The 27,883-nt window shown below is 43.5% G+C and overlaps 1 protein-coding gene across 4 annotated transcripts; it reads left to right on the forward strand.

The window, feature by feature from the left end:
* Positions 1-1,793: 1,793 nt before the first annotated feature.
* Positions 1,794-27,682, forward strand: LOC134342141 (zinc finger protein 850-like). 4 transcript variants are annotated; one of them, XR_010016955.1, is made up of 4 exons: positions 1,809-1,893; positions 14,641-18,573; positions 19,962-20,175; positions 22,565-23,488. XR_010016955.1 is itself a non-coding variant. In XM_063040108.1 (2 exons), exon 2 carries the CDS (start codon positions 15,048-15,050, stop codon positions 17,427-17,429), a length of 2,382 nt encoding a protein of 793 aa, XP_062896178.1. In that variant the 5' UTR covers positions 1,809-1,893; positions 14,641-15,047; the 3' UTR covers positions 17,430-18,624. The 4 variants fall into 4 exon arrangements, 1 of the variants encoding a protein (XP_062896178.1); XR_010016957.1 differs by lacking the exon at positions 14,641-18,573 and having other exon boundaries at positions 1,794-1,893; XR_010016956.1 differs by lacking the exons at positions 19,962-20,175; positions 22,565-23,488 and adding an exon at positions 27,459-27,682.
* Positions 27,683-27,883: the final 201 nt, after the last annotated feature.

Below are 27,883 nucleotides of genomic sequence, written 5' to 3' on the forward strand. Positions count from 1 at the left end.
GGGAAATAAAACCAGCGTCCATCCTCCTTGGGGCGACAGAGGATGAGCGGTGACCTGATAGAGGTGTATAAGATGATGAGAGGCATTGATCTTGTGGATAGTCAGAGGCTTTTTCCCAGGGCTGAAATGGTTGCCACAAGAGGGCACAGGTTTAAGGTGCTGGGCTCTAGGTGCAGAGGAGATGTCGGGGCAAGTTTTTTTACGCAGACGGTTGTGAGTGTCTGGAATGGGCTTCCGGTGACGGTGGTGGAGGCGGATATGATAGGGTCTTTGAAGAGTCTCCTGGACATGGAAGTTAGAAAAATAGGGGGCTATGGGTAACCCCAGGTAATTTCTGAGGTAAGGATATATTCGGCACAGCATTGTGGCTGAGGGGCCTATGTTCTGCTGTAGTTTTTCTATGTTTCTAATTTCCATTCACATTCCTCCTGCCTCACTGGACAGGAACACTGAAACACCAAGTGAGAAACAGCAGGAGGTGACCATTCAGCCCCTCTAACCATCAACAGAATGGTGGCAGCTCTCCCATCTCAGCCATATGTTTCTGCCCGATCCTCAATTCCTCGATCCCTCTGGTCTCCACACATCTGTCGGCCTCTGATTTATATGAGGACGATCACTGAGTCTTCACCGGCCTCTGTGGTGGGGATTTACAGACATTCACCACCCTCGGAGTGGAGACATTTCCCCTCATCTCAGTCCCGGACAGTCCACCCCCTTTTTCAGAGACTGGGATCCCTGGTTCAGCCGGTAATGATGTTGTGCATTTCAATGTGGTCACCTCTCAGTCCTCGATTCTCCAAACAAAAGGGTTATCACATTTGATCTTTCTTCATAATATGACCCCACCACTCCAGGGATCAGTCTGGTGAATCTTCATTGCACTCTCCATAACAAATACTCTCTAATCTCTTTGTTAATCCTCTATGGAATTAATTTCCATCTTCTGCAGCCCCGTGTTGCCCCAACCACTCACCTCCCACCCCCGTCACTATTTCCACCTTCCCACCTCCCCCTCACCTGGATCCACCTCTCACTCCCCAGCTCTTGCCCCATCCCCACCCCTCACCTCTTTTCTCTGACTATTTCCCGTCCACTCTCAGTCCAGAGGGAGGGTCTCGGCCCGAAATGTTGACGGTCCATTTCCCTCCACAGATGCTGCCCGACCCACTGAGTTCCTCCGGCAGTTTGTTCTTTGGTCTGTATAACCCGGGTTAGTGTGGGGAGCGGGATTTTACACCATATTCCAGGTACAGTCTCAACAAAACACAAATAATTGTCACTTTGCCCGGACCATTGGCCCCGCTTGCAGGGCAACAGTCTGCCGGTGTTTGCCCCCCAATGTGGTGAATCCCTCTGCTCGCCACCACCGTGGGCTCAGACATTTCCACAGATGAGCCCCTCCTGTCCCCACCGGGACAAACATCCTGTCCGCCCCCTCTCTCACCATCTTCATCCTTTCAATAAAATCCCCCTCTCCCTCCCCGGGGAACCGGCATCAAACCGACGGGCCGAGCGGTCTCCTCCTGCCTCTCAGCGACACATCAGACTCCGGCCGCAGGAGACGCTTCACAAACGCCCCAACTTCCCTCGGAGGGAAATGGAAATAAATCAGAAAGCGGACATTTACTTTGACGGTTGTCCCGCCGTGACGGAAAGTTCGGGAGACGGTGTCAGCGGGAGTAACGCCCTCTCGGTTGGTCCGCCTCCGCTATTGGTTGGAAGCAGTGATTGACATCGCTTCGCACCAATGGGAATAGAGCAGCGCATGAAACCTCTGTTGACAGCGGTGGGGGAGGGGCTGGTCACGTGATTAGTAGCCCAGCCGTTAAACCGACCAAGCTCGAGCTCACCAGCGCGCGGTGCACAAAAGGCCCCGGATGATCGGTTGAGGTAAGAAGGGATCTCCGGGTTGGGGGTCTCACCGGGCGGGCGTTTTCAACACCGACTTCGGGTAGTTGCTGTGAGCTCCGGACTCCGTGACTCGCAATCCCGGGACAGTCCTGCTCTCTTCCCTCTCTCTCAGCCCCACCATCCGTACACGGGCCCCGGGGAGCTTCCGGCTGATGAGGGAATGGGAACCGATGGATCTCTCAGACAGAGCTGAGCTCCAGCTGTCTAAATGCAAGGATCGGGAACTCGGAGAAAGGGAACAAAATCTTTTACATCAGCTGTTGAGAAAATCACCTTTGTTCTGCCTCCAGTCACAAACAAGAGAAAATCTGCAGATGCTGGAAATCCAAGCAACACACACAAATTGCTGGAGGAACTCAGCATTAGTACTCTTTTCCATAGATGCTGCCTGGCCTGCTGAGTTCCTCCAGCATTTTGTGTCTGTTGCTTGTTCTACCTCCTCTTGTTGTCGACCTTTCTATCCGTGAGGTCATGATTTTTTAAAGTCTTTTTTAGTTTTCTACGAACAGTGTCGAAGAAAAAAAACAATGGTGTAAATAGAGGGATCATTGCAATACAGACAAAAATAACAATAATACATGTCTTAACAAATGAGCAAGTCACCCATATTAAAAATGAAAAATTAGAAAGGAAAGCACCCAACCCACCCACGATCCAACTCCAAGCCAACTATTATAATATAAGTATTTAAAAGGACATTTGAGATAAACTTTTATCACCCCAGATCTATATATTGTAGTAAAAAGAGAAATCACTAATAAAAAAAGCAGCCTGCTGACTAATCAAAGAATCAAAGAAAGCTGGAAATGCAGGATCTGACTATCAAGGGAAGAAAAAACATACACTTGTCAATCTACGTGAGAATTATGAAAATATTCAAGAAAAGGTCCCCATACCTTATGGAACTTTATATCTGAATTAAAAAGTGAATGGTAACTGTATAACCCTTCTAGTCAGTGCCGAACTCTTACTCTCACCTAGTCCCACCGACCTGAACTCAGCCCATAACCCTCCATTCCTTTCCTGTCCATATAGCTATCCAATTTTACTTTAAATGAAAACATTGAACCTGCCTCAACCAGTTCTGCTGGAAGCTCATTCCACACAGCTACCACTCTCTGAGTAAAGAAGTTCCCTGTCATGTTACCCCTAAACTTTTGCCCTTTAACTCTCAACTCGTGTCCTCTTGTTTGAATCTCCCTCACTCTCAATGGAAAAAGCCTATCCACATCAAATCTATCTATCCCCCTCATAATTTCAAATACCTCTATCAAGTCCCCCTTCAACCTTCTACACTCCAAAGAATGAAGACCTAACTTGTTCAACCTTTCTCTGTAACTTAGGAGATGAAACCCAGGCAACATTTTAGTAAATCTTCTCTTTACTCTCCCAGTTTTATTGACATCTTTCCTATAATTCGGTGACCAGAACTGTACACAATACTCCAAATTTGGCTTTAGCAATGCCTTATAGAATTTCAACATTACATCCCAACTCCTATCCTCAATGCTCTGATTTGTAAATGCCAGCATACCAAAAGCTTTCTTCACCACCCTATCCACATGGGATTCCACCTTCAGGGAACTATGCACCATTATTCCAAGATCCCTCTGTTCTACTGCATTCTTCAATGCCCTACCATTTACCATGTACGTCCTATTTTGATTAGTCCTACCAAAATGTAGCACCTCACATTTACCAGCATTAAACTCCATCCGCCATCCTTCAGCCCACTCTTCTAACTGGTCTAAATCTCTCTGCAAGCTTTGAAAACCTGCTTCATTATCCACAACTCCACGTATCTTAGTATCATCTGCATACTTACTAATCCAATTTACCACCCCATCATCCAGATCATTAATATATATGACAAACAACATTGGACCCAGTACAGATCCCTGAGGCACATCACTAGTCACCATCCTCCTATCTGAGACACAGTTATCCACCACTACTCGCTGGCATCTCTCATCCAGCCACTGCTGAATCCATTTTACTACTTTGATATTAATGCCTAACGATTGAATTTCTTAACTAACCTTCCGTGTGCAACGTTGTCAAAGGCCTTACTGAAGTCCATATAGACAACATCCACCGCTTTACTCTCATCAACTTTCCTAGTATCCTCATCAAAAAGTTCAATAAGATTTGTCAAACATGACCTTCCACGCACAAATCCATGTTACCTGTTCCTAATCAGACCCTGTCTATCCAGATAATTATATATACCATCTCTGAGAATACTTTCCATCAATTTCCCCACCATTGACGTCAAACTCACAGGTCGATAATTGCTAGGTTTACTCTTAGAACCCTTCTTAAACAATGGAACAACATGAGCAATACGCCAATCCTCCGGCACCATTCTCGTTTCCAATGACATTTGAAATATTTCTGTCAGAGCCCCTGTTATTTCCACACTAACTTCCCTCAAGGTCCTAGGGAATTTCCTGTCCGGACCCAGAGACTTATCCACTTTTATATTCCTTAAAAGTGTCAGTACTTCCTCTTCTTTAATCGTTATACTTTCCATAACTACCCTTCTTGTTTCCTTTACCTTACACAATTCAATAACTTTCTCCTTGGTGAATACCGAAGAAAAGAAATTGTTCAAAATCTCCCCCATCTCTTTTGGCTCCACACACACCCATCCACTCTGATTCTCTAAGGGATCAATTTTATCCCTCACCATCCTTTTGCTATTAATATCTTTTCAAGATCTAAACAAGACATAATATCCCTGAGCCATTGAACATGGGTACGGGGAACTTCATCTCTCCACTTAAGGAGTACTGTACGTCCAGCTAAAAGAGAGACAAAAGACAATGTTCGTCATTTAGCCGGGATCAAATGCTTGTCAGAGTCTCGTGAAATACCAAAAAAGGATCAGGTTCCAAATGACAGGGACATGTTTTGACCCATTCTCTCTGGGTACATAATGATATCAAAGACCTTTGGCTTGGGCAACAAGTAGCTTTCACATCACAAATGTGCCAGACTCCAATGAGACAGACTACTGCCCTTCCCTTCATATTCATTGGCATTGCCATCACCGAGTTCACCACCGTCAGTCACCTGGGGGAGGGTTCAGGGGAAATATTTATGTACAATACAGAAACTGGTGTTACCTGTGTGTATTGTGGCGATGCAAAAGTTGCTGGAGAATTTACAAGTGGGAAGAAGTGGAGTGATATTTGGAAATCTGACCTTTTTAAGCATAATTTAGCAAGCAAATGACATATTGATGATGTGCAAAAGCTCTGGTGAGAAAATCCTTCATTAGCCGTTACAGGCCTGCTACAGAGGTTGTTGAGAGTGCAGATGAACTCGATCGAACCCAGAGGACATCAAAGTTCTTATCGAGAGTGATTTGCTGGCTGTTAAAATGAATATCTCTCTATATAAAATTCACTGTGCACATGTTGTCACTGGGTAAAGAAATGGACAGTACAAGACTTATGTGCACACTGGTCATTACAAATTAGAGGGGACATTGGTGGGAGGGTGGGGAGACCTCCAGTGTCCCCGATGCCCTCACCTACAAGATGTGCATCCAGCTGCAGCTTGTAACTCTGCACTTTAAGGAGTTGGAACTTGAAATGGATGAATTCCGGATCATCCAGGAGTTGGAGGTGGTGATAGGTATGAAATGAAGAGAGGTGAGTTGCACCCAAGGTGCAGGACACAGGAAACTGGGTCAGAGTGAGGAAGGAGAATGAGTTTAACTAGCCATCGCAGAGTACTCTTGTGGCCATCCCACACAACAGCAGGTGGACCACTCTAGAAACTGTTGGGGGGCATTACCTGGCAGAGGAAAGTCAAAGGGGTGATAGGGATCAGTTAGGGGAACAGAACAAGAGGGACTAATATCCCAGTGGTGAGGCTCGCTAGTGCTAGTGTGGGGAGAGGGTGATGTGGTTAAAATAAGTTGTAGGGGGAATGGGAGCCAGACTGACAGAACAGATAGTGGGGAGGGTGAATTGAATTGAATTGACTTTATTTCATACATCCTTCGTATACATGAGGAGTACAAATCTTTACGTTACATCTCCGTCTAAATGTTCAGTGTGTAATTTATAAAAAATAGTTTGTTCATAGGACAGTCAATATAACATAGAAATGCAATTGTATCAGCATGAATTAATCAGTCTGATGGCCTGGTGGAAGATGATATCCTGTTGGTCCTTTTGCTGTGGTACCATTTCCTGGATGGTAGCAGAAGGAACAGTTTGTGGTTGTGGTGAATTGGGTCCCCAATATCCTTTGGGCCCTTTTTACACACCTGTCTCTGTAAATGTCCTGAATAGTGGGAAGTTCACATCTACAGATGTGCTGGGCTGTCCACACCACTCTCTGCAGGATCCTGCCATTAAGGGAAGTACAGTTCCCATACCAGGCAGTGATGCAGCCAGTCAGGATGCTCCCAATTGTGTTCCAGTAGAAAGTTCTTAGGATTTGGGGCCCCATCCCAAGCTTCTTCAACCATCTGAGGTGAAAGAGGTGCTGCTGTGCTCTTTTCACAACACAGCCGGTATGTACAGACCATGTGAGATCCTCGGTGATGTTTATGCCAAGGAGCTTAAAGCTGTTCACCCTCTAAACCCCAGATCCATTGATGTCAATAGGGGTGAGTCTGTCTCCATTCCTCCTGTCGTCCACAATCAGCTCCTTTGTTTTTGTGACCATGAGGGAGAATTTGTTTTCTTGACACCAGTCAGATGTTGTTCAGACCTCAGATAGAGTCAGCAATCAAATGGTTGAGCATGGGGAGATGAATGTGCTGAGCTGTGTATATCACAATGCAAGAGGCATCGTAGGAAATCCAGATGAGCTCAGGACAGAAAACTATGATATTGTAGCCATTATTGGGACTTGGTTACACTCAACAGTCTGAAGGATTTAGAGGAACAAATTTCTATGGAGATCAAGGACAATGCCAAGAAACAAAGGTTGATTCAGTAAGTGGTTTTAATTTTCCATATATTGACTGGGACTCCCATACTGTAAAAGGACTAGATGGGGTAGAGTTTGTCAAATGTGCCCTTATTCAGTATGCAGAATTCCTGATGTAGGAGTGTCCAATAATCTGTTAGTAAATGATCCAGGGCTTGTGTCAGAAATTAGTGATCATAATGCCATGAGATTCAAAGTAAATATGGAAAAAAAGAGGTCTGGACCACGGGTTGGGATTCTAAATTGGAGAAGGGTCAATTCTGAAGGTTTCAGAAAGGATCTGACAAGTATGGTTTGGGACAGGCTGTTTTCTGGCAAAGGAGTACTTGGTAAGTGGGAGGCCTTCAGAAGTAGAAGTTTGAGGGTGTAGAGTTTGTATGTGCAGCCAAAATAAAAGTTGAAGGGTAACTGGTGCAGGGAAACTTGGTTTTCAAGCGATATTGAGGCCCGGGATATTTTGTTCCTCTGTTGTGGCACAACCAAGGCTCAGGACTACAGTATCGTAATTCCACGCCCTGAGCTCATTTGACATTTTTTTTTTCATTGTCTTCTGTTGGTTTCTAAAAGCTTCCCAATAGTTTTTGTTCTTTTTTTTGCCCTTTCTTTGGCTTTTATGTTGGCTGTGGCTTCTCATTTCAGCCACGGTTGTGTCCTTCTGCCTTTCCAATGCTTCCACTTCTTTGGGATGTATCGATCACTCAGCTCCCGAATAGCTCCCGAATTGCTCCCAGAAACTCCAGCCATTGCTGCTTCGTTGTCACTCCTACCAGTTTTCCTTTCCAAACATGTTTGTCCAGCTTCTCTGTCATAGAAACATGGAGAGGTTCAGTACAGAAACAGGCTATTTGGCCCATCTGGTCAATGCTGAAATAGCATTTAAGCTGTCTAATGAAACTACCTGCACTGGGACCTTTGCTCTTGTTACGTAACTGGCAACAATGAATATCAATCGAGACAGGTTATATAAAAACAACCAAACATTTATTAAACACAGATAAACAATATAAAAACAAACAAAAACCTTAACTGAAAGTTAACCGCTATGCAGCCGTTCAACAAATCATCACTCAGCACTGGTTATTAAAGCGTTAAATGCGAAAATAGATCTTAAAGCAGTAAAGTCAAATACGGTTCTTAAAATGGTAAATTCTAAAGTCCGACAGATTTATACATTCAATTGGGAGAGACTTCTCTGGAGAAGGATCTCTTCATTGACACAACTTTCCAGTTTGTTCTGACCAAAGGATTCACGATGCAGGAAATAAACAGTTTAAAACAACTGACCGTAAATTCTAGAGAGCACCTTGCATGAACTACCTTGCTCTTTTGGTATGAGTTATCTTTGATGCAGGTCGCTACTCCTTCAACGAAGACTCAATAAGGTCGATCCTTTATTAAACTGCCGAACATTCCCGACTTCTCTTAATCCTTCGTATCCTGTATTTCGATGAAGTCTTCACTCCCCAGTACTACTGGAAAAAGGTACATCAATGCATCTAGCAAAAATTGCCAATCCAGCTCTGTTGTACCTTGCAACAGAAAGTAACACTCCTTTTTAAAAATGAAACTGTGTCATAAAAACAAATATGCAACAGAGACCGAGACACAGACGCACGTTCTAGCTGGAAAACTAAAAACTAAAATCTAACTGCGTCAACTGAGGTCTTTCCTTATATACCCGTGGTGCACGTGTCTCCATGTGACCTCACATCAGCGGGAAAATTACATCAGGTGACCTCCAGAAGACCATTCCATCATTCTCACAAAAAAAGAATCACAGATCTCCTTGAGGTATGTAACACCTCCCTCCAAAAAAAACATATTGGTCTCTCAAAGAACAAAATTTTAACAATTAACAATTTATACAAAGGTATAAAACTTACAACATACACAATATATACAGTCTTATCTTTCAGCACTTTACAAACTAATATACAGTAGGAGAGTTACAAATTTTAAAATACCACTCCATAAAAACAAATTTTCATTGTACATTTGACATCTAGATAAACGATCAGTGATCACAATATCTTTACCCTTAATATGAGTGATCAGAATATTGTACTCCTGTAACATTAAACTGTGTTACTAAATTGAAGTTTAATTTCCTTAACCCTTTTCCTTAACGGTCACAGTGGCCTGACCAAATTCACTGTTAGCTAAGTTAATAGTTAAGTTAGCTTTTGAAAGTCTCTCAAATAATTTCCCCACCGCAGTAATATGTGCTTTCCACGTATTATTTCCTGTAACTAAATCATCAATATCGGCATCTGTATCTTTTAATCCCTGAATCATGCTATTAATCATCCTCTGAAATATACCTAGTGTATTCTTCATCCCAAATGGAAGAACATTATATTCATATAACCCAGATGGGGTTACAAATGCTGAAATCTCTCTTCCTCTATCTGTCAATGGAACACACCAATAAGCTCTTAACAAATCAATCTTTGTAAGGAATTTGGCTTGTCCAACTTTATCCACACAATCATCTACCCTAGGGATTGGATATGCATCAGTTTTTGTCACAGCATTCACCTTTCTGTAATCCGTACAAAACTGAATACTATTGTCTGGCTTAGGCACCATAATGCACAGTGAACTCCAATTCAAATTAGAGTGTCTAATAATGTCATTCTCTAACATATACTTAATTTCTTGTTTGGCAAGTTCACATTTTTCCCTGTTCATTCGATACGGATGTTGTTTTATGTGTTTTGCATCTGCAACATCTACATCAACTGTAGCTACAGTGGCTGTGCTAGGAACATCTGGAAATAAATCTCTACATTTAAAAATTAACTGTTTCATCTGCCCTCTCTGCTCTGGCTGTGCATGAGCGCTAATTTTTCATCAATATTTTCTAGAATTTTTGAATTTGGTAACCTGGCTGAAATAATGTTGAGTTTAAAATGAGTTTCAGATCAGACTCATTATTGATCACAATAGTCATAGCAGCAGTCTCTCTCTTATAATATGGTTTTATCATATTTATATGACACAGCTGTTACATCTTTCTCCGATCTGGGGTTTTTATCACGTAATCTACATCATTTACCTTAGATTTAATCTCATAAGGACCATGAAATTTAGCTTGTAATGGGTTCGTTTGCACTGGGAAAAGAACCAACACCTTATCTCCAGGCTTAAAGGACCTCGTCCCAACTTCCTTATCATACCAAGTCTTCATCTTCTCTTGAGCTAATTTTAAATTTTCCTTTGCCAAGCTACAAGCTTTATATAATCTTTCTTTAAATTTAAAAACATAATCTAGCAAATTAGTGTGTACCTCTTTATTAATCCACTGTTCTTTCAACAAGGCCAAAGTTCCTCGAACTCTATGCCCAACCACAAGTTCAAAAGGACTAAAACCTAATGATTCCTGTACTGCCTCTCATACTGTAAAAAGTAGTAAATGTATACCTTCATTCCAGTCCTTTTCATTTTCCACACAATATGTCCTAATCATAGTTTTTTATGTAGAATGAAATCTCTCCAAGGCTCCTTGTGATTTTGGATGATAGGCTGATGAGATAATCTGTTTTGCTCCCAGTTTATAAACTATTTGCTGAAACAATCCAGATATAAAATGACTACCTTGATCCGGTTGTATTTCCTAAGGCAATCCAAAAGAAGTAAAAAATTGTATAAGAACCTTTGTCACAGTTTTGGCTGTTATATTCCTAAGAGGTACTGCCTCTGGAAACCTAGACGCTGTGCACATAATAGTTAACAAACATTGATGTCCAGGTTTAGTTTTTGGCAAAGGACCTACACAGTCTACAATGATTTTTGAGAACGGCTCACCAAATACTGGAATTTGTTGCAGTGGGGCCACTGAAGTAACTTGATTAGGCTTACCCACAATTTGACATGTATGGGACGTTCTGCAAAATGTCGCCACATCTTGTCTTAAACTAGGCCAATAAAAATGTTTAGAAACTTTGTTCATAGTTTTATTTACATCTAGATGACCACCCAAAGGAATACTATGAGCCATAGTTAAAATCTCATTTCGATAAATTTTAGGAACTACTACCCGATGATTGACCTCCCATTCCTCACTAGCAGGAATTGTAGGTGCTCTCCACTTTCTCATTAATAGTCCCTTTTCAAAATAATATCCCACTGGTACTTTTTCAATTTCTCTATCTGAAAGAGCTTGTTCTTCTGCTATCATCTCCTTCCGAGATAAAGACAAATCTTCCCGGTCAGACTTACCACCAAAATCCTGATCAAATAACGTAGGTAAGAAAGTTTCTGATACATCCTCAAAATTCGAATCTTGATTTGAACTGTCATGGGTAACAACCTCATCCTGTACATCAGTCTTTTTAGCCATAGCTCTTGTTACAGCACAGGAAGAATCTGTGTTAGAATCCCTCTGTGGTTCCTCAGAATTTGAATTTATTGTCAAATGCACTTCAGGAAAAACTTGTCCAACTGCTAAATCATTCCATAACAAAAGAGAAACATCATTCACAGTTAAACTGGATTGTAGTCCTACTTTAACAATCCCTGTAACTAATCCTGACCTTAAATTTCCTCTATGCAAATGTACTGGCATGAGGGCACTCCCAACTCCTCTTATATAATTTACCTCACAATGTCAGACTCATCACTAAACTTTAGCACACTGTCTAATATCAGTGATTGAGAAGCTCCAGTATCTCTAAGTATTCTTATTGGTACTGAATTAGATCCTTCTTTCAAGGATACAAATCCTTCTGTTATAAAATTTTCATATCCCCTCTTAACTTGGTCAGACTCTGACACATCTTCATTAATATTTTCTAAACCCTGTGAATTTAAAGGTGTTTCAATATGCTGCACACAAGCATCTGGGTCGGCTTCTTTCTCTTTCTTTTTCAATCAAAAGCAATTAGCTACTACATGTCCAAGTTTCTTACGATAATTACAAATAATACCAAAATGCCTTTCCTTCACATGTCTCCCTTCATCCTTACTTTTCTCACTAACTTCAGATTTAATTTCTGGTTTACATTGACTCTCTGCTATTTTTCCTTTTAAAAATTTTACCTGGAGAAAATTTATTCTTCTGAATTAAAGCATATTCATCAGCCAATTTAGCAATCTCCTGCAATGTAGCAGTGTCCATTTCATTTAAGTATGTTCTCACTTCAACAGGAATGCTTCTTTTAAATTCCTCCGGTAAAATCAACTCTTTTAATTTATTAAACTCCCCATTCACATTTTTAGAGGAAACCCATCTCTCAAAACACACAGATTTCTCCACATAAGTTTTTTCCACTGATTTCTTCAAATTTCTGTATCTTTCTCTATACGCTTCCGGAACCAACTCATATGCCTTTAATATATGCTGTTTAACAATATCATAATCCAGTGGTTGCTCAGCATTTAAAGCCGTATAAGCTTGTTGTGCCTTGCCTTTAATTACATTTTGTAACATCACTGGCCATTGCTCTTTCCGCCACTTTAAACTCAGAGCATCGGTTTCGAAATGCTGGAAATATTTGTCCACTTCAGCTTCATTAAATGGAGGAGCCAAAATAACCTCACGACCAACAATAAACTGTTTCTTAGAACCAGAAGACTGATTTCCCATCCTTAATTTCTCCATCTCAAACTCAAATTTCCTTCGGTTTTCAGCTTCCCTTTCTTCAAATGCCCTTTTTTTTATTAGCCTCTCTTTTGGCCATTTCTGCTTTAAATCTTTCAAGCTTTAACTGTTCAAGGTGCAACTGCATTTCCAGATTACTCATTGGAAACCTATCTAACACATCATCAAACGTTTTCAAATTTGTATAATGCTCAGTGATTTTTCTTTGTATTAAAGCCTTTGTAGTATTCTTTGTAATTCCTTTAATATCCAACCTCCTCACAATCTCCAATATCTCAGGTTTTTTTCGCATTCACTAAAGACACCGAGTCAGGCATGTCCATAAACTCGTCAATATTCATTGTTGCCGAATACCACTCACACACCAATCCAACTAAAAAAAATTGAGTATTTTCCTTTTCCAAATCAGAATGGCAATTATCAGCACTTAACTTCAAAATCGGAACATCCCATGGCCAAGCCCCCACAAATTATGTAACCGGCAACAATGAATATCAATCGAGACAGGTTATATGAAAACAACCAAACATTTATTAAACACAGATAAACAATATAAAAACAAACAAAAACCTTAACCGGAAGTTATGCAGCCATTCAACAAATCGTCACTTGGCGCTAGTTCTTAAAGCGTTAAATGCGAAAACAGTTCTTAAGGCGGTAAAGTCAAATACAGTTCTTAAAATGGTAAATTCAAAAGTCCAACAGATTTATACATTCAATTGGGAGAGACTTCTCTGGAGAAGGATTTCTTCATTGACATGACTTTCCTGTTTGTTCTGACCAAAGGATTCACGATGCAGGAAATAAATGGCTTAAAACAACTGACCTTAAATTCTGCAGAGCACCTTGCATGAACTACCTTGCTCTTTTGGTATGAGTTATCTTTGATGCAGGTCGCTACTCCTTCAACGAAGACTCAATAAGGTCGATCCTTTATTAAGCTGCCAAACATTCCTGATTTCTCTTAATCCTTTGGGTCCTGTACTTCGAAAAAGTCTTCACTCTCCAATACTGCTGGAAAAAGGTACATCAACACATCTAGCAAAAATTTCCAGTCCAGCACTATTGTACCTTGCAACAGAACGTAACATGCCATTTTAAAAATGAAACTGCGTCATAAAAACAAATACGCAATAGAAACGGAGACACAGACGCACTTTCTAGCTGGAAAACTAAAAACTAAAAACTAACTGTGTCATCTGAGGTCTTCCCTTATATACCCATGGTGAAAATGTCCTCGCGTGACCTCACATCGGTGGGAAAATTACATCAAGTGACCTCCAAAAGAACATTACATCATTCTCACAAAAAAAATCACATCTCCTTAAGGTTTGTAACACCCTCCATACCCCTACCATCCAGGCTCCCATCCGAACTTCTTTTAAATGGTGAAACCAAGCTCACATTCACCACTTGTGCTGGCATCTCATTCCACACTCTCACAACCATTTCAATAAAGAGATTTTCCAAATGTTCCCATTAAATTTTCACCTTCCCCACTTCCCCACTTACCCATGACCTCTGGTCGTCATCCCACCCAACCTCAGTGGAAAAAGCTGCTTGCATTTACCCTATCTATACCGTCAGAATGTTGTACACTTTTAACAATTCCTCAAGGCAATGTATAATTTCCTGTTTATGTTCAGAGCCTTTTTTATATGCATAAGATGATGAGGGGCATTGATCGTGTGGATAGCCAGAGGTTTTTTTCCCAGGGCTGAAATGGCTAACATGAGGAGGCGTAGTTTTAAGGTGCTTTGAAATAGATACCGAGGGGATGTCAGGGGGAAGTTTTTTACACAGAGAGTGGTGGGTGCATGGAATGCACTGCCAGCTATTTGTGTGAGAGTGTTTCAGTTACTGTGGGGCCAGGAACCCATGCAGCTCAGTGGGATCAGGGAATAATATGAATAGACAGAGTCAAACTGAGCCAGGTCACAGATTGGAGATGGCAGAAATTCCCATTAATATCGAGACAGGAACAGCATCAGAGAATATGTTGGTCATTCTAGCTACCAGCACTGTGCCCAGTTAGAAGATGATTTCTCTCTCCAACTTGGATTGAACCTCACTGTAATAGTGTGATGCCAGATCACACCTTGACAATTCAAGGGATCTCATCTGAAATATTGTCTTACACCCATTGATGGATTTTGTAAATATTTTTACAGGTTAAAAATGACAAGGAATTTGTCTATGGGAATCTCGAACACAACAAGCCAGTTTTGCTGTCTCTAGCCGGATATTTAAGAAGTGGAGCAAGGGATTCACTTGATCATCCTTCATGCTCGGACTGTGACGAGGGATTCACTCGATCTTCTGTCAGACTGGCGTGCCCGTCATTTTACGCAAGGGCCTACACATTCACCTGCTCAGATAGTGGGAATGGATTCAGTCGGTCATTTCAACTGAAGATATATCAGCAGGTTCACACAGGACAAGGCCATTCATTTGTCCTGTGTGTGAGAAGGCATTCAGTTGGTCTTCCCACCTGTGGACACACCAGTCAGTTCACCCTGGGCAGAGGCTGGTCAGCTGCTGAATTTGTGGGGAAGGATTCACTCGGTCATCCGACCTAATGGCTCACCAGCAAGTTCACACTAGGGAGAGGCCGTTCACCTGCTCAGACTGTGGGAAGGGATTTACTAAATCATCTCACCTATTGAGACACCAGTCAGTACACACTGGGGAGAGGCCATTCACCTGCTCCGACTGTGGGAAGGGATTCGCTTTGTCATCCCAACTGAAGGTTCATCAGCGAGTTCACACTGGACAGAGGCCATTCACCTGCTCAGATTGTGGGAAGGGATTCACTTCGTCATTTGTCCTACTCAGACACCAGCGAGTTCACACTGGGGAGAGGCCGTTCGCCTGCTCAGTGTGTGGAAAGGGATTCACTCGATCATCCCACCTACAAGCACACTCGTCTGTTCACACAAGGGAGTGGCCATTCACCTGCTCTGACTGTGGGAAGGGGTTCATTTGCTCATCCCACCTGAAGGTTCATCAGCGAGTTCACACTGGTGAGTGGCCGTTCACCTGCTCAGACTGTGGGAAGGGATTCACTTTGTCATCCCAATTGAAGGTACATCAGCGAGTTCACACTGGGGAGAGGCCGTTCACCTGCTCTGACTGTGGGAAGGGATTCACTCGGTCATCTCATCTACAGAGACACCAGCGAGTTCACACTGGGGAGAGGCCATTCACCTGCACAGTGTGTGGGAAGCGATTCACTCGGTCATCCCACCTACAAGCACACTGGTCTGTTCACACTGGGGAGAGGCCGTTCACCTGCTCAGTGTGTGGGAATAGATTCACTTGCTCATCCCACCTGAAGGTACATCAGCGAGTTCACACCGGGGAGAGGCCGTTTATCTGCTCAGACTGCGGGAAGGGATTCACTTGCTCATCCCAACTGAAGGTGCATCAGCTAGTTCATACTGGAGAGAGGCCATTCACCTGCTCAGACTGTGGGAAGGGATTCACTTACTCATCCCAACTGAAGGTACATCAGCGAGTTCACAGTGGGGAGAGGCCGTTCACTTGCTCAGTGTGTGGGAAGGGATTCACTCGATCATCCCACCTGCAAGTACACTGGTCTGTTCACACTGGGGAGAGACCGTTCACCTGCTCAGACTGTGGGAAAGGATTTACTCAGTCAGGTGAACTGAAGGTACATCAGCGAGTTCACACTGGGGAGCGGCCGTTCACCTGCTCAGACTGTGGGAAGGGATTCACTTCGTCATCTCAACTGAAGGTACATCAGCGAGTTCACACTGGAGAGAGGCCATTCACCTGCTCAGACTGTGGAAAAGGATTCATTTGCTCATCCAAACTGATGGTACATCAGCGAGTTCACACTGGGGAGAGGCCATTCACCTGCTCAGTGTGTGGGAAGGGATTCACTTGCTCATCCCAACTGATGGTACATCAGCGAGTTCACACTGGGGAGAGGCCGTTCACCTGCTCAAACTGCGGTAAGGGATTCAGTCAGTCATCTGAACTGAAGGTACACCAGCGAGTTCACACTGGGGAACGGCCGTTCACCTGCTCAAACTGCGGGAAGGGATTCAGTCAGTCATCTGAACTGAAGGTACACCAGCGAGTACATACTGGGGAGCGGCCATTCACCTGCTCAGACTGTGGAAAAGGATTCACTTGCTCATCCCAACTGAAGGCACATAGGCGAGTTCACACTGGGGTGAGGCCGTTCACGTGCTTGCACTGTGGGAAGGGATTTACTTCCTCATCCCAACTGAAGGTACATCAGCGAGTTCACACTGGGGAGAGGCCGTTCATCTGCTCAGATTGTGGGAAGGGATTCACTCAGTCATCCGCCCTAATGGCACACCAACGAGTTCACAGTGGGGAGCGGCCGTACACCTGCTCTGTCTGTGGGAAAGGATTCACTCTGTCATGCACCCTACAGAGACATGAGCGAGTTCACAGTGGGGAGCGGCCGTTCACCTGCTCAGATTGTGGGAAAGGATTTACTCAGGCATCCGAACTACAGGCACACCGGTCAGTTCATACTGGGGAGTGGCCGTTCACCTGCTCAGTCTGTGGGAAAGGATTCACTTGGTCAACTGAACTACAGGCACACCAGTCAGTTCATACTGGGGAGAGGCCGTTCACCTGCTCAGTCTGTGGGAAGGGATTCACTAAGTCATATCAACTGAAGGTACATCAGCACGTTCACACTGGAGAGAGGCCGTTCACCTGCTCAGACTGTGGGAAGGGATTCAGTTCATCCTCTCAACTACTGACGCACCAGCGAGTTCACACTGGAGATAGGCCATTCACCTGCCCAGACTGTGGGAAGGGATTCACTCGGTCATCTCATCTACAGAGACACCAGCGTGTTCACACAGGGGAGAGGCCATTCACCTGCTCAGTGTGTGGGAAGGGATTCACTCGGTCATCGAACCTACAGAAACACCAGCGAGTTCACACTGGGTAGAGGCCAATCAACTGCTCAGACTTCGGGAGGAGATTCTCTGAGCCATCTCCACCGAATGTGCATCATTGGGTTCACACTGGGGAGAGGCCGTTCAACAGCTGTGAATGTGGGAAGCGACTCACTCAGTATTCTAACCTTATGTAACTCTCGCTTTAGCTGGCAGCTTAATATAGGGGGTGATAGCCCCCCAGCCCGGCCAATCTTAAGAAATCTTGTTTGGGTGGATGCTGCTTGATGTGTTCCCTGTTACAAATCAGTACCCTGAAAAAACAAATGGTACATAATATGCGATTAAACGTATGGGCTTTATAGTTTCTTACTTTGACTATAGAACGAGTAAAAAAAATAATGAAGAAGAAAGGCCCAATCTCTCCATTCATGTCTTCTCATCGCTCCCCGGCAAAAGACTGCAAAAATCTCTCTTCCAGACTCCCAAGAAAGAACAACATTTCTCCCATTGGATAGCCCTGCATTCCAAAACCCTGTTCTCTCTAGTCGTAACCTAAACATTGCTGCTACAGAGAAACCATTACCTCAGCAGTGATACATTGCAGAGAGGCCATTCCATTAGCAGTGAAACCTCACAGCATGTTATACTTGTGACATAGTACTGGAATGTTTCAATAAGCTGCATGCTGGATATTTGTCCATCACCGTTGCTGAATGCAATTTTGGGAGTGACTGTCGGTGCTGAACTCTGCAATTATTGCTGCTGCTCACCACACCCAATTCTGCACCCTGATCGCTGGGCATGGGAGGAGTTTCTTCTGCTGCATATTCACCTTTAATTGGACTGGAGTTTAACATGGACTGGAGTGGAGAGTGGCCAGTGAAAGAGTGGAGCTTTGAGGCTTTGGCTCGAGAGGTTTTGGCAGTTTTGGCAGTTGGATTGTGCAATCATGTCAATCAAGATTTGAATATCTCAGACCCAGCAGAAAGCAGCTGATTGGGCAATCAAGGTCAGGTGACCAAGCAATTTGATTGGGCAATCGAAAATTGAAAAGATCAACAAACAAGTAAAGAGAGGGGTAGCTCAAGCGGAGCGGCCAGTGAGTGAGTGGGCCAGTGAAGGAGTGGAGCTTTGAGGCTTTGGCTCGAGAGGTTTTGGCGAGCAAAGGCAGAGGATGAGCTTGCTCCCAGTAAGGTAAGGCTGGATATGTTTCTTTAATTAATTTAATTAATTTAGGAGTTGGTAATGGAGGCTGTAGATAGGGCAGTCCAGTGCCCCGATTGTAGGATGTGGGAAGTCAGGGTCAGCACATTGTCTCTGATGACTAAACCTCAGGGATCTGTACTGGGTCCAATGTTGTTTGTCATATATATTAATGATCTGGATGATGGGGTGGTAAATTGGATGAGTAAGTATTAGATGATACTGAGATAGGTGGAGTTGTGGATAATTAAGAATATTTTCAAAGCTTGCAGACAGATTTAGACCACTTAGAAGATTGGGCTGAAAGATGGCAGATGGAGTTTAATGCTAATAAATGTGCGGTGCTATATTTTGGTGGGACTAATCAAAATAGGGCATACATGGTAAATGGTAGGGCATTGAAGAATGCAGTAGAACAGAGAGATCTAGGAATAATGGTGCATAGTTCCCTGAAAGGTGGAGTCTCATGTGGATAGGGTGGTGAAGAAAACTTTTGGTATTCTGGGCTTTATAAATCAGAGCATTGAGTATAGGAGTTGGGATGTAATGTTGAAATTGTATAAGGCATTGGTAAGGCCAAATCTAGAGTATTGTGTGCAGTTCTGGTAACCAAATTGTAGGAAAGATGTCAATAAAATTGAGAGAGTACAAAGGAGATTTACTAAAATGTTCCCTGGGTTTCATCTCCTAAGTTACAGAGAAAGGTTGCACAAGTTAGGTCTTTATTCTTTGGAGTGTAGAAGGTTGATAGGGGACTTGATAGAGGTATTTAAAATTATGAGGGGGATAGGTAGATTTGATGTGGATTGTTTTTTTTTCCATTGAGAGTGGGGGAGATTCAAACAAGAGGACATGAGTTGAGAGTTAAAGGGCAAAAGTTTAGGGGTAACAGGAAGAGGAACTTCTTTACTCAGAGTGGTAGCTGTGTGGAACGAGCTTCCAGCAGAAGTGGCTGAGGTAGGTTCGATGTTGCCGTTCAAAGTTAAATTGGATAGATATATGGACAGGAAAAGAATGGAGGGTTGTGGGCTGAGTGCAGGTAGGTGGGACCAGGTAAGAGTAAGAGTTCGGCATGGACTAGAAGGGCCGAGATGGCCTGTTTCCGTGCTGTAATGGTTATATGGTTAAATATATGGTTACATGGTTATAAAGCCATATTAAAAACCATTATTAGCACACACACACACACACACACACACACACACACACGCACACACACACACACACACACACACACACACACACACACACACACACACACACATGCACGCGCGCGCGCGCACACACACACACACACACACACACACAGAGGCAAATGAACATCGGTACATGTATTAAATTCTTTGTCGATCTCTCAGTTCATGCCTTTCTCTTCCCAGTCGGAACGCGTTGAACACGATGTTTCACGGTGGGGTCGGCATATCGATTAAGGGATTGAAGAAACAGAAGCAACATTGAAATAACTACAAGGCCATGGTGTAGAAACAAGAATTATTCACAGCAGAATGAAATAAGAACAGCAAATTGGGAGAACAGAGTATTAGTCCAGTCTGCCGGAGAGAGGAAATGACTGAGCATGCAGTCGGTTTCAAGGTGAAAATGAAGAGAGGGTTAATATGCAGTTCACATAAAATGCAGAATTAGTGAGAGAGAACGACAGCAGTGCAGAGACAATCGAAAACCAGAGACATTCAGTCGGAAAATATAAGAGTGTGGGTTTCATTCGCCACCTGCCTGTGGCCGGTAGAGTGTGGAGGAATGGTTCACTCTGTACCCACCTGTCTCCGGTGCAATGTGTCAGTGTGGGGATCATTCTGTAGATATCCGTCCCTGGTACAGAATGAGAGTGTGGGCTTCTTTAGTTCTCACTCTTTGGCTCACTGTGAGAGTGTACATTTCATACTGTACATACCTGTCGCCGTTGCAGTGTGAGAGTGTGGGTTTCATTCTGTATCTGTCAGTCTCTGTTACAGTGTGAGAGTGTGGGTTTCATTCTGTATCTGTCAGTCTCTGTTACAGTGTGAGAGTGTGGGGTCATTCTGTATCTGTCAGTCTCTGTTACAGTGTGAGAGTGTGGGGTCATTTTGTATCTGTCAGTCTCTGCTACAGTGTGAGAGTGTGGGTTTCATTCTGTATCTGTCAGTGTCTGTTACAGTGTGAGAGTGTGGGTTTCATTCTGTATCTGTCAGTCTCTGTTACAGTGTGAGAGTGTGGGTTTCATTCTGTATCTGTCAGTCTCTGTTACAGTGTGAGAGTGTGGGTATCATTCTGTATCTGTCAGTCTCTGTTACAGTGTGAGTGTGGGTTTCATTCTGTATCTGTCAGTCTCTTCTACAGTGTGTGAGTGTGGGTTTCATTCTGTATCTGTCAGTCTCTGTTACAGTGTGAGAGTGTGGGTTTCATTCTGTATCTGTCAGTCTCTGTTACAGTGTGAGAGTGTGGGTATCATTCTGTATCTGTCAGTCTCTGTTACAGTGTGAGTGTGGGTTTCATTCTGTATCTGTCAGTCTCTTCTACAGTGTGTGAGTGTGGGTTTCATTCTGTATCTGTCAGTCTCTGTTACAGTATGAGAGTGTGGGTTTCATTCTGTGTCTGTCAGTCTCTGTTACAGTGTGAGAGTGTGGGTTTCATTCTGTATCTGTCAGTCTCTGTTACAGTGTGAGAGTGTGGGTTTCATTCTGTATCTGTCAGTCTCTGTTACAGTGTGAGAGTGTGGGTTTCATTCTGTATCTGTCAGTCTCTGTTACAGTGTGAGAGTGTGGGTTTCATTCTGTATCTGTCAGTCTCTGTTACAGTGTGAGAGAGTGGGTTTCATTCTGTATCTGTCAGTCTCTGCTACAGTGTGAGAGTGTGGGTTTCATTCTCTATCTGTCAGTCTCTGCTACAGTGTGAGAGTGTGGGTTTCATTCTGTATCTGTCAGTCTCTGTTACAGTGTGAGAGAGTGGGTTTCATTCTCTGTCAGTCTCTGTTACAGTGTGAGAGTGTGGGTTTTATTCTGTATCTGTCAGTCTGTTACAGTGAGAGAGTGTGGGTTTCATTCTGTATCTGTCAGTCTGTTACAGTGTGAGAGTGTGGGTTTCATTCTGTATCTGTCAGTCTCTGTTACAGTGTGAGAGTGTGGGTTTCATTCTGTATCTGTCAGTCTCTGTTACAGTGTGAGAGTGTGAGTTTCATTCTGTATCTGTCAGTCTCTGTTACAGTGTGAGAGTGTGGGTTTCATTCTGTATCTGTCAGTCTCTGTTACAGTGTGAGAGTGTGGGTTTCATTCTGTATCTGTCAGTCTCTGTTACAGTGTGAGAGTGTGGGTTTCATTCTCTATCTGTCAGTCTCTGCTACAGTGTGAGAGTGTGGGTTTCATTCTGTATCTGTCAGTCTCTGCTACAGTGTGAGAGTGTGGGTTTCATTCTGTATCTGTCAGTCTCTGTTACAGTGTGAGAGTGTGGGTTTCATTCTGTATCTGTCAGTCTGTTACAGTGTGAGAGTGTGGGTTTCATTCTGTATCTGTCAGTCTGTTACAGTGTGAGAGTGTGGGTTTCATTCTGTATCTGTCCGTCTCTGCTACAGTGTGAGAGTGTGGGTTTCATTCTGTATCTGTCAGTCTCTGCTGCAGTGCGAGAGTGTGGGGTTCATTCTCTATCTGTCAGTCTCTGCTACAGTGTGAGTGTGTGGGTTTCATTCTATATGTGTCAGTCTCTGTTACAGTGTGAGAGTGTGGGTTTCATTCTGTATCTGTCAGTCTCTGTTACAGTGTGAGAGTGTGGGTTTCATTCTGTATCTGTCAGTCTCTGCTACAATGCGGGAGTGTGGGCTTCCTTTTATATTTGTCGACCTCGGCTCCACCGTTAAGTGCGTCGACTCTGTCTGTACCTCTGAGACCTGAGTCGGTATGAGCGAGTGTATATTTTCTCGTCCTTTTCCGCTGTTTCTCAAACCTTGTAAATAATCCTAAAATAGATTCTGTATTCCCTGCGCTATTTTTAGAACAAGAGTCTCCTGCAGTCGGTTTATGTTATAATTGTGAGATGGACAGTGCACCGATGAATGACGATGGCTGGATCGAGCAGGGCATTCAGCGTCTTAGAGTCCTATGGCAAACAGACCATTCGGCCCGGCATCACTCTACACGCTATTCGTTACTCTACTACATGGAGCCAATTGAACAGCACGTGATCTGTAACTTCTAGTGATTTGAAAAAACCACCTCTTAAATGTTGAATGAAGATAATCAAATTAAATAAATTCATTAATTAATATAAATAAGTAATTAAATTTATAATTTGATCGAAGTAAAACCAACCGAGGCAGAGCGTTTCCTGTTCCAGCATCGTTGATATGAATACATTTCATCTCAGCCATTCTAAATTGCTACATTCACCGTGTACCTGCTCTCTTATGTTTGCCGATTCTGTCATATATTTCTTAATGTGTACTACACCATGAATCTATTCGAGTTATGTCCCACTCATAAATAATATAATATTCATTTCGAGTTCCTTATGATAACTTCAGTCTTGTGTCTATGTTGTTCTGTGCAGCACTAAGCGAGTTTGTGAATAGGAATGCGAGGGAAGGTCAAGGTTCACATTTGGAATAATCCAAGTTCCACATTGCAGCATCCGGGTGATTGATGACTTCCCGAGAATTTGGCGTCACTGGTTACGTCACAGCTCAGCCGGGAATGTTCCGCTCGTCAGGGACATGGTGGACGGAAGAGTTTGCCTCTGTGTTGCAAGACACCGTGTCCTATATTGCACTCGTCAGTGCTGAAGACAGAGATGAATGGAGGAGAATGGACAGCTCATGATTAATAGATTGATATTACACTCTGAGCACATCAATTGGAGATGTTGGGATCCTGGGAACAGTAGAGTACAGTAACAAGCCCTTTGACTCACTACTTCTGCGTTGAACAAGATACCGAATGAGATTAAACTCTGATGACTGTACATGACCCATCTCCCTTCATTCACTGCATACGCATGTGCTTTGATTCAATATTAACCGTTATGGGAAGCTAGAGGTTTTATCTCAAAAGATGGCAAACCAGTAACATCAGCTCCCATGTTGAAGGAAATATTTGAGAAGGGAAGTGGAAACACTTACGGATTACACAAAAAGGTGAAGGTTCAGTTACAGATTCTTCTGGAAGGAAGCAGGAAAGCTAGCGATTTAACCAAGCCAGAATCAGGCTGGGTGGTGAAAAGGAATTCAGGTGTAGAGTTAAGGATGACAGAGAAACCATCAAACTGTATAACTGTAGACTTAGTCATGACACAGCAAAAGGATCAGGATTTGGCAAAGGTAAAAGGAAGAGAGGAATCTGAAGAGTTTTAGAAATATCGAGGGATACAGGTACGGAATCGGATTGTACTTAATAATGGTAAATTTGTGGTGCCAGAATGGGAAATAAACCAGGTGATGTATTGGCACCATCACAAAGGTGGGCATCAAATCAGATAGAGCTATGGAACAGTTGTAGAACCTGTGTTGGTGGCCGAAACTGCGAGGAGATGTACCACATTATCGTAAGAATTGCTTCATTTGTGCCCACTAATAACCCAGATAAATCGGCTGGAGAAGCAGTTTCAAGGCCCGCCCAGTAGAAGGACCATATGTTAATTTGCAGGTTTATTTTGTTGGATCTTCACCTCCATCCCCTGGAGGACAGAAATATATCCTCGAGGTAGTGGATGCGTTCACCAAGTGGATAGATGCTTTCTCAACTAGACAATGAAAACGCTGGCGTTACAGCCAGGATTTTGTCCGAGAGAGTCTTTACCCGTTGGGGATTGCCAAGGACTCTAGAATCAGATCAGGGTCCCCGCTACACCGCACAGATGACACAGAATCTGATGAAACTGTTTGGGGTAAAGCAGAGGCTCTTTTTCCCCAATCGACCACAATAATGCGATTGTTGAACGGATGAACTGTACTTCAAAGACAATGTTCTCTAAAATGACTAAACGGCTCATGGGTCACTGTCTTACCCTATGTTCTTATGATAGTCCTCAGCACAGAAGCATCCTCTCCTGCACTTACACGTTTTAAGTTGACGATCGGGAGAATAAATAAAAGGGTTAGTTTTCCTGCTTGGCTAGATTTATCACAGACCGAGTACGATAGCGTTGGAAAGGACAAATGTAAGCAAAAATTAATTGTCTCTATTAAGGAGGCCCATTATGATGCCGCCCATAACATGTGACGGAAGAAAAGGCAGAGCGAAGCTTGTTTCGAGGTGCGAACAAAACCGCGGCGGTTTGAAATAGGACAGAAGGTTATGATATCACTACATCAGCCGAGCCCCTTCACACCTTCGCGATTTGTCCGGACAGAGCCAGTCCATCAGTATATCCAATCCAGACTTCTCCGTATAAGTTGGGTTGATATCATATTAACCAACTTAAACCCCTTGGAGATAGTCAATTCCTCTCGTAGCTGAGTCCAGAAAACATGTTGTCGCTGGGATGTTGTGGACCGATATGAGATGATCCTCTTAGATTTATGTTTCAGGCAATTGACGGTGATGAGGATGAAGGAGCTGTTGTCCCCTCAGTGAGTTGGACAACCACTCCCAGTTTGTACCCGGAGGATAAGGACAGTTCACATCTTTGCACTCGCCCAAGCCAAGGCGGAGACAGTGGGGGCGAGAAACAGATGTGACAGCGCGTTTATTATGTGGTCTTCTGCAAATAAAGTGGAGAATAATTGTTCTGTTATAAATGGATTTTAATAAGGCCTTATTGTTAGCCATGGTAGGACCATTTATAACGTCAGAAGGTTTGGTATCCAGGGAAAGTTGGCTGGTGGATTCAGAACTGACGCTCACAGAAGACAGAGGATAGTTGTGGATGGAGCGTTTTCTCTCTGGATGTCGGTGACCAGTGGAGTCCTGCAGAGATCTGTTCTGAGACCCCCGGCTTTTTGTGTATCTATGAATGATTTGGATGAGGAGGTGGGTGGGCGGGTGGTTTATTGTATTTGCAATGATGTGGAGGGAGGTTGGTGGAATTATGGAGAGTACAGAAGTTTGTCACAGATTACAACAGGACAGTGACAGGACGCAGAGCAGCGCTAAGAAGTTACAGATGGAGTTCAACCCGGAACGTTGCGAAGTGATTCACTTTGAAAGGATGAATTTGAAGGCAGAGGTGAAACTTTCTCGAGACGCCGAGGGCCGCACAATAGTACGAGTTCCACAATGGACACAGAGTGACGAGACTCTCTCCAATAAGGGGAGGGCCGCTCATCGGTACGCATTCGGTACCATAGACACGGAGCGGTGCACTGCGAGAGCAGAAGGAAGTGTGATTGACAAGTGAGCTTGAACACATCCGCTGTTCCGCACATACTCATAGTGACGCTCGAAAGGTAATATACCTGACAGTAAATCAGGAGAAAAAAAAGAAAATAAAACTTAATGGTAGATAGTAGAACAGCCTGGGAACCTGCGGATTGTTCGGAGATTGTACTTGCTATATTTGTTCAAACAGAGAATGGATAGAGAAACAGTGGTAGAATTGTGGCAGGTTTGAGAATATCTTTAAAGTTAAATAGACTGCATCGCACATCACGGGTGTGGCAGGGTCAAGTCATTGACTGGCAGAGATCAGGTTCCTGCCGAACGGCCCATGTGTGCGCTGGAAAACATTGCTCTTCAAACTGTCCACAGCCCTCGCTAACTTCCCGAAGACACACTCCCTTTTCGATCGCAGGTCTCTGGAATATCGCTGCGGATCTTTTAAATTGATTGGAGGAGTATAAGTGCAGTGTATTTTATTGTAACACATATCAGCTGTCACTGCGATTTCCATCATTCAAACGCAGAAATGACTGGAACGAACGAAAGAAAAGAATGAACGAATGTTCCCCTTTAATAAAGATGCGTTTTCTATTTCACCTGCCGGAACAAACACCTTCCCTCAATTTCAGAAGCGAATGTGCTTTGTCAAATGTTACAAAATAAATGACTTCATGATAAATGCCTACCTTCAAAGCAACACAGATGTAAAAATACCCTATGTAAATAGCTGAAGCCAGGTCTCATACTTTTTAAACTCGCATCATATTTTATTTTGAAGTAAAGAGTTTGCAATATCCCTTAAAGAATCAAATTCATGACACGGGGACAGTGAGTAAAAATAGTTTCACGTAAGTGTTTGTGCAGTTGGTTGTCACTAATGTCCCTGACGTGATAGCCACGCTAATTGCCTCAGTGGAATTGCTCTCACCTCAATAAAACTCTGCTAAACCGATGCCCAGTCCATCTGAGCAGCTGAAACGCTCCGTACAACTGAACGCTGCTTCTGACGGAATATGGGATATCCGGCGATTTACAACATCGCGGGCATTTTCTATCCCACACTCGTAGCGGTTGGTGTCCCCGGTAAGATGCCGGAGCTGGTTACTTTATGTACGGTGCCGTCGTCTTGCTGTTACTCTGCTGCGGGATCCGCACTGTTACTGAGCACAGATGCGACCGTCGGCTGAAATGTGTTTCCAGAATGGAGGGTCCCAGCATCTGATTGTTTTATTTTCATTTTCCATACTTCGATCGCAATGTCTTCTTCCTTTGTCAACTAAGTTGGAGTCGATATTGTCAGTGTTTCACAATTTCACCTCGCTAGGCTTTCTGAAGTGATACTGGTCTCTGGTTTTCTAGGTCCGAGTCTCTATCGGTGCAGACACTCCGACCTTATAACAACATAGCAGCTTATTTAAATGACGGTCCAGTCTATGTTCAACACATAGGTCTGTTCTTCTGTAAGTCAGTAAATGAGAACTCGTGCTTCATATCTCCTCGACTCCACTTTGTTACCGCTACAAATAATCCCTTCAGCTATTTCACCTCTAATAATGGAAATGGTGTTGTTTACAGGAGCGATCGACTGATCACCGGTACGTGAGCCGTGGAACTCGGATGCCTCGCTCTAAACTGTGGGAAGGTCGCCAATCCACCGACACTCACACCCGTCATTGTCCTCCAGCCGGCCTGTAGCGACCGAGACCGCACACACTGGATTCCCGCTTTCCACTTCCAAACAGACCATACCCTGCGTAGCATCGGTAGAATGGGGGGATTCAGGGAGCTGACCATATTTCTATTTTGTTTCCAAATTTCTTGCAGTTAACTTAATGGCGATTGTCATCCTCTCTCGGGGAAAATGCGGACTCTCCAAATGCATCACCCGTTACCTGGTTGGAATGGCCACAGCGGATCTGATGGTAGTTATCGTTGTTGCTTTAGTGGAACAGACCAACAATATCCACATTTATTCCAGATCACTGCTCATCACTCCCGTA

Source organism: Mobula hypostoma, unplaced genomic scaffold, assembly GCF_963921235.1.
Source record: "Mobula hypostoma unplaced genomic scaffold, sMobHyp1.1 scaffold_130, whole genome shotgun sequence".
Classification (NCBI taxonomy): domain Eukaryota; kingdom Metazoa; phylum Chordata; class Chondrichthyes; order Myliobatiformes; family Myliobatidae; genus Mobula; species Mobula hypostoma.

Excerpts from the sequence above, each read along its gene's own strand:
- LOC134342141 (XM_063040108.1), top strand. The coding sequence starts at position 15,048 with ATGGCTCACCAGCAAGTTCACACTAGGGAGAGGCCGTTCACCTGCTCA.